At 39.3% G+C, this 7,912-nt stretch overlaps 1 protein-coding gene across 1 annotated transcript in view; it reads left to right on the forward strand.

The window, feature by feature from the left end:
• col22a1 (collagen, type XXII, alpha 1) overlaps positions 1-4,024 on the forward strand; it is a 48,113-nt gene extending 44,089 nt beyond the window's left edge. Inside the window, exons 57-64 of the mRNA XM_061093206.1 lie at positions 547-618; positions 719-754; positions 840-884; positions 2,177-2,356; positions 2,471-2,537; positions 2,633-2,815; positions 3,647-3,724; positions 3,807-4,024. Of these exons, the coding sequence (XP_060949189.1) occupies positions 547-618; positions 719-754; positions 840-884; positions 2,177-2,356; positions 2,471-2,537; positions 2,633-2,815; positions 3,647-3,724; positions 3,807-4,000 (855 nt within the window). The 3' untranslated portion in view covers positions 4,001-4,024. The remainder of the gene's footprint in view (positions 1-546; positions 619-718; positions 755-839; positions 885-2,176; positions 2,357-2,470; positions 2,538-2,632; positions 2,816-3,646; positions 3,725-3,806) is intronic.
• Positions 4,025-7,912: the final 3,888 nt, after the last annotated feature.

The following is a 7,912-nucleotide window of genomic DNA, read 5'->3' on the forward strand; positions in this document are numbered from 1 at the left end:
AGAGGGAGCGTATCATCAGAAAAGGCCTGGAGCAGGAAGAGGTGTGGGAACCAGAGGCAGGGAGGTTAGAAGAGGAATTGGATTGATCTCAGTGGACAGTGAAGGTTTTCTATTTAGAAACAGGATCAGATATCGCCAACATGTTATCAGATGGTCAAATTGAGCATAAAGAGGTGTGTGTGTGTGTGTGTGTGTGTGTGTGTGTGTGTGTGTGTGTGTGTGTGTGTGTGTGTGTGTGTGTGTGTGTGTGTGTGTGTGTGTGTGTACGGACTTTAGATGAACAAGAGTGTATTTTAATTTCTGCAAACATTAAGAACCCCGCTGCACTCTGTGGTACTCTGTGCCATAACCAGCTTAATCTCTTCAAGCTGGCCAGTCCCAGCGCAACATTGGTGCATGAGTTTTTTTTCATGTTGATAAGAAGTGCAGCTAAATGTTAATCTTCAAGCTGAATCCTCAGTAATGAGCAAGGCTTTTAAAGAGCACAAGTACAGTATGCCACGTGTGTGCCATGTGAGGAGCTGCCATGTCTCTGCCGTCACACAGGGTCTCCGGGGAGATCAGGGAGAGGCCGGCAACCCAGGATTACCAGGATTTAGTGGACCCAAAGGCCCTGCTGTGAGTGGGAGATTCTTTTGTGTGTTTTGATTTTCACATTTATTGTAACTCTCAGATTTGAGCAGCTGTTGATAATGTTAACTTTCAAATTTGTGTCCAGGGTCCACATGGTCCAATTGGCCCAGAGGGAAAGCAGGTAAGCACATCCTTGGACAACTAATGTATCGTATCTTTTTTCGTAATTGTAAACCTCTTACATGTCATCGTTTTTTGGTTTGTAGGGGATGCCGGGCAGAATTGGTGATCGTGGCCTGAAAGGTGAAAAGGTGAGTACAGGAGACATAAACAAATACAGTATCTGAAGCAGCTCTGTCGTCAAAGTTCATTTTTGTGGAAAAAGGAAATATGACTCTATAGTTGAGCAAGAACCACAAAACTGAAGAAAAATAGGGAAACAAACATGAAGACGCTTATATAAATGTCTATAAAATAATAAAGGACAACAACATAGTAACATGCGTACATGAACCCTTGTTTTGAAAAGACTGTTACTGGTATTAATGGTCATAAAATGGGATCTGAACTTAATCTTAATCACAAATTAAAACAATCATAGTACAGTGTACTTGAGCTTTTGACACACAGACAACCCACATTTCACATTCACTGGATGCTGAAACTCTTTGAGATGATGACTATTAAACTCTTTCCAGCTTCTTGCGAATCAACAAACTTATAACAACCTTTTGTCTTTGCACGATATTGCTCACATCAGCAGATGCTTCTTGTGAATAACAAACTGAGTTTTTAAATTCAGATCATTACAAAGGGTTAATTTACGTTTTCTTGCTGCCGTTTGCAGCTTGTGTAATTTAACTTTAGATATTATGTGAGTATGAACAGATATCGACGGAACTCAAACACACTGTTAAAGCAGAATCACATGAATCCATATAGAAATGAGCTTCACTAAGGTTCATCCTTGACATCACCTTTCATCCAATTAGTTGTGCAGTGCAGCACAAGGCCTAACTGATGTTGCACAGATGTGGTTCTGCCTCATTATACAGTATTAATTAAAACCTGGATCTAGTGTGACCTGAGAAATCAGTGGTAAAGTGGTCCAGAGAGAGTTCACACCCATAGATCAGACCAACCCTGTATTCTTCTGTTGTATGTATTCTGCCACCATTTTTTAATCATGCTTTATGACTTGATGGAGTCCTGGTTAAAAAAATCCCCAGTGTTAAATCCTCCTCATCTATGTTCAGTATTCATTTCTATTTTGACCATTAATCAGCCACAGTTTCATCACTATTTTAGAGGATGTTCAAATGGGCTGCATAATTATTTTATAAATTGAATGCTTATGATTATGATATAATTTGTAAAATAAAATAGTTTTGCATACACATGCAATATGTATAAATAGCAGAAGAAAACAAATGAAAAACTGAAAAAACAGCACTTGTAATTTAAATTCAAACATGTATTTTTGTGTAGCTCTACACCTGAAGTGAGTGAACAAGTAACATCTACTCTTCCCTTGTGGATTATCTAACAGATATTTTGAAGAACTTGCAGCGCAGAAATGTACAATTACTCTGATCTAATCCAGGGCGACTCAGGGGTAAAGGGAGATAAAGGACATGGAGGAGAATCAGGTATTCCTGGAAACCCTGGACCCCCAGGACGAAAGGGCCACACAGGAATGATGGGCATGTCAGGACCACCAGGAGAACTAGGGTCACCTGGACCACAAGGATCATCAGGAAACCCTGGTCTTCCAGGCCAGAGGGTGAGTGTTCTCAAAGGATAAATAGATTTAAATCAGAGGTGTGTACAGATGATTTCAATCTAGATTTGAATGTATTAATAATTGAGTTGATCAGTAATGTCTTTTTCATATCAGGGAGAGTCTGTGTCACTGGAGCAGATGAGACGGCTCATCCAGGAGGAGCTGGCAAAACAATTAGATGGTGAGGAGGCGATTATCTTTTTCTCAGGGAAATAACTGGTTAATTTGTACTAATGAAGGACAACCCTTACAGAAGTATACGTTCTTTATTTCCAGCCAAACTGGCTTACATCATGGCTCAGATCCAGCCAGCCCATGTAAAGAGTACTGTTGGACGTCCTGGACCTCCGGGCACATCAGGTAAAGATGGCAGCTCTGGCCGACCTGGCCCCCCTGGCGAGCCTGGCATGCCTGGACAGAATGGAGGAGAAGGACCCAGAGGACCCTTAGGCCCTAAAGGTCAGACTCCAATCTGTGTTATTGGTTGTATGCTCATGTCCAGATTGAGGTTTCGGTTCCTTCACAAAACTGCTCCTATTGAGTCAGAGCTATTTCATCTTAAGTTCACAGTTATCAATTGTGCAACTCCATATTTCTTAAGAGAATTTTGGAATTGAAATGTCTCTGTATTATTTAAAAGTGAAAAATATCACTGGAATAATCGACATAGTAAAGCAAAGAAATAACTGAAATTTTATCTGAGACATATTTATTTTGTCATTTAGGAAAAATACTCACTCTTTCTTGTGCCAAAGGTAAATAAAAAGATTGATACCACTGTCGTATATGTACGGTAAATATGGGGTTAAAGCCAATAGGAAAATTCTAACAATGCTACAGAGGCTCGGTCGAGAGGCACGCATCTAATGTTCCACAGAGCCGACTCATCTATTCCAACACTAAGGCTGCAAATAATGTCTGGGGCAAAAAAAAAAAAAGAAGGATATTATGCCTTTATTCTCTTACTCAATATTATCAAGATAACTGCTGATTAGATTTTCTGGTAATTGGTCATAACAGCTCTACCCACACATTTTCTCCACTGTCGAGATAAAGAGGTCACCTGTTTGCTGTGTTAGACTGTCTGCACATTTATTTATCATGTACCTATAAAGACTGGAGAACGAGAGCTACCCAGCCCTGACTAAGTTCCCTCACGCCTACTCTTTTTGTCCATATTATTTAATTCCATAAACTGTCGTGTCATGAACCAGTTTCAATACTAACCAAAGGAAGACTTATAATATGCAGGTCTCCTGTTGACTATTTTTCTAATCCTGTTCCTGTCAGGTGAGAAAGGAGGAAGAGGAGAGAAGGGAGAACCTGGTATTGGTGAAAGAGGAGAGCATGGCGTTCCTGGCCCGATCGGTGAGAGCCCTTCGCCTGCTTGCTGTAGTCATTATCATTAGGGTTGGTTTCAACTAGGCTCTAACGTGTCTCTCTGCTTTAGGTCCCGCCGGACTACCTGGCTACGGTAAAGATGGAAGCCCAGGACAAGCGGGAGTCCAAGGAGAACCTGGAAACCCCGGCCCCCACGGTCAGCCTGGACCTTCGGGTCCTACTGGCCAATGTGATCCCAGCCAATGTGCCTATTACGCCAGCCTGGCACAAAGACCCCACACCAAAAACGTCAAGGGGACTTAAGAAAGAAGAGACACACAGAGCATGAAGTCCCGCTGTATTTATGAACTTGCGGTTGTGTCATTCTGAATCAAGAACTTTTTCCTTTTTCAAGATAACCTCAGTACGGAGGGCTGAAGCAATATGTGCTGCCGGTCAGATTCTTTGTTTTGTTTGTTTTTGGTATGAAGGGTGGGACAGACGGATTGAGCATCGGGAACTTTTTAAGATTTAATAATGGGGTAAAGAGGGCAGCTAAACAGGTTTTTGCTTCCTGTAAAATATATAGGGAGATAACAAGGATGACGCACTTCCCCCCTCTTGAACGCCTCCCAACGTGGGTAAAGATTTGGGATCCTGATATCGTATCTTTCATCAGTAATTATCACAAAACGTACAGCCGGGCCTTTTTCTCGCTGGAATATCTCATTATCACAGTATTTTTTTAGTTTTTTTTTTCTGCCTCACACCATTTTGCATCCAAAGCCCACACTTTCGGCTGAATTGATATTGTGTTAGGTATCTTCTATCAGTTTGTGGGTAACGACTCAAGGGGGGAGCGGACGGACGGCGTGAGGCACAATCTCAAATACCACTTGTGATTTTGTGTGGGAGGAGTGTCAATGAGTTAATGTGGAGAGTGATGAATGACCACATTTGTCCACTTCTTGCCTCTAGACCGGTAGCAGTGTTTGTATATGGACCCTGTTTTGGGTCACAGTTGCACCAAAGAACACCCAGTTGAATAAAATAACATTCAGAGAAATCACCCTTTAAATACATTGAAATTTTTTGCTTGATTTGTTAAAGACAACAGCTCTGATGTATTTAGACAGACATGTAACAAGATGTCAAGAAGTGAGATTAACCTGGAGGCAGTGAAAATAACCTGTCACAATCCTTAAATTGGCAATGTTCTTTCAAGCCTTTGGAGAGATTTGAAGGATTTCTCTCCTTCATTTGTTATCGACCCCCTAAAAACTAAATTCTACCCAAAATATAATGTTCACATTAATTTATCTTTTAAAGGAAAATATCAAATTTTATAAAATGGCATGAATGCTTATGTCATGCCATGTTATAATTGTTCCACCAAAGTTATTCTTATTAAACCCAGAGGTTAAGACAGGAAGATTTTAAGTTTTTAAATACCATTCTCTGTTCGAGGTGTGCATTGACTTGAGCAGTGAACGGCTTTTAGGAGGTGGTATAATTGCAGCCTTTGTTCACCTTTCTTGAAAAGCTGTTTGTTTCACTCTGTTTTCTCTGAATGTGTCACTTCCTTTTTGTTCACTGAGGCTCATTAAGTGCCTACACTGTGGCAGGGGCCCGGGCAACTCGGCTTCGCTCTGAAAAGACATTTCTTTTCTTTTTTGTTCCCTGGGACTTAAAATTAGAGAGTTGCTTCCCTGCATCCCGATGACCAGAACATTGTGGTGACCATTTGAAAGATGTTTTGCCTCACGTCCCTCACGGACCAATTAAACTTCTCGCCAACCTCCACCATGCTTGTGATTGAGAATCTACTAAATAGCCTCCACAAAGGTTATCACATTTGTCTACCATTCAGAAACATGAAGAAACAAAGGCATAGCAACAAGAGCATAATGAAAGTAGTTCAATTTTGAGGAAGAGATTATAGACATTTTCTCATCTTGCTCAAGTTACCTAATGTTAAATAATCTCAACTTCATTTTGAAAATGATGATCCGTATTTCTTAGCCATCTTAAATGAGAAATGCTGAATTCATAAGTGAAAAAACATGTTTTTTTTTGTGTGATGTGTCCACAGCCTCATGGTGTGGTATGACTGGTAGCTTCTGATGGCTAATATATGCTAATGTTGGCAAAAGGTTAAAGTTGAAATTTTCTATCGTCCTGGAGTACTCACATTTGGCCACATGTGGCCGGTAACTACTGCTTAACAAAAATAATTGGATAATTTTAAACGAGAGAAAACCTATGAAAAGAGTTTTCATAATTAATTCAAGACCATGTCATAAACACCAAGCAGGTTGGACCTACTAGCTTGTGTCAACACTTAAAAAAATGGCTTTCCTTCTAAGAAACATCAACTCACAACAGATGAGTATTTCTCAAATTTTTCGATAAACTTCAATGCTGACCAACCAATTAAATAATTTTTCTTAGGCCTTTAGAGGAGCTCAACTACATTATCAATCGTTTGTATCTGCAGTGTGTTATGGCTCCTTTTAATGTCAGTGGTAGAGAGCAGCTTTAGATGCAGCGAAGTCCAAATAAATGTACAGAAGTTTTAGACATTTGGTCCACTAACGTGAGATTGGAAAACCTGCTCTTTAAGCCATGATATCTAATATCTATCATTGGCTTCTGTCAGTGGTTTGCTATTTAACAATCCAACCGTATCAGTATTGCTATTTCGTGTTTCTGATTTGTAAATGCTTTTCAATAGTCTTTGTTACAGCACCTACTAACCAGTAGGTTGCTGGACAAAGGCCAATATTATGTAATGCTTATAGTCCATACATCTTTCAATATTCAACTTGGCTATTTTTGCTGATAGATTTTTTAGAAGTTTATGTTGATAAATTATTCACAATCTGAATTGATACAAGTGTTTCAAGGCATTAACAAAATATCATTAACTTGTTATCCCATTTTCCTCCTGACAAATTGGTGCTAAGATATTTTAAATGAGTAGCATATTGTAAGTATTGGAAAGACAGATGTACTGTACTGTATAATAAAGAATGGAACAGATTCATTTTATAATTCAGGCTTTGCTGTGGTTCCTCAGTTAGTGATTGTACCATTTTTTACATAATTTTGCGACCACTCCAATCCTTGTTTGAAGATTCTAACTTTACTGATATGCTAAACTACCATGAGATGGAGCATGACTTCAAGCTTTATCAATCATGGTTAAAAAAAGGAACGTTTAATATACATCTCGTAATCGTGTTTATTCAAATTATTTAGCAGAGCAGTTTTGTAAATCATTTCAAGTAAAACCTGTTCTCCTTGACTTTTTTTTGTTACAAAGCAACAATGAAACATCTTTCTTAATTCACATTATATCCATAACAACCCAGGGACCGTGATTTCAATACAAAGCCATATTACTGTGGGGAGCAGCTGTAGAATTTTATTGATAAGTCATCTTGCCTTAGGAATAACAATCAGCTTAATTCTGCTACATGATAATGTGACTCAGATCCAGTCTTATCGAACATCAGCAGCTCTAAGAAAGGTAGAGTTACAGTCAGAGATTTTAATTCAGTAATATCAAAAACATATCACTTTATTACAATGTTGATATGATAACATCAGCCGAAATGAATTCATGATCCTTGATTGAGAATTATATTGTTGCAGGTGTCAGATCACTGGTTAGTCAAGTGCACATTTGCTCTTGTGAAATCATCGTCAAACATGACATAACTTTTTGTTCCACTTCATCTTATTCTGTTACTAACTGGCTCATGATTGCAATGAGAATAAGTGGGTCAAAAGGGCACCTGATATGCTGACAGCTGGGGTTAAAGTAATTTCTTCTCTGAGCCTATTTAAGAAATGAAAATGCATAAGTGGAAAACAGAGATCTAGGTTTTTTTGTCTGACAACCTGCTCATATTGTTTTGATGAATGCTCTTTATGAAGGCCAGATGTCTGCAGCTGTAATCAGGCATTTGTTGGGCCTGCAGGCCCATCGTTAGTTGGATGATGTTGCTTTGTCATCAGTAGCAGCTATCTGTGTATACGCACCAGCAGATAAGCTTTCTCTAAAATCACAAACAAGTTAAAACATCTATACAGTATTCTACATTTGTGTATTGTCTCTGTTTTCCATTGTGTCTCTTAGATCCATGGTTCACGCGGGGACATGTGAGGATTCCCACAGATCACCATGTCCTGACTTCTGAAAAGCCCTTTAACTTGGTCACGACAGGATGA

The sequence above is a fragment of the Limanda limanda genome, chromosome 19 (genome assembly GCF_963576545.1).
Source record: "Limanda limanda chromosome 19, fLimLim1.1, whole genome shotgun sequence".
Taxonomy (NCBI): Eukaryota; Metazoa; Chordata; class Actinopteri; order Pleuronectiformes; family Pleuronectidae; genus Limanda; species Limanda limanda.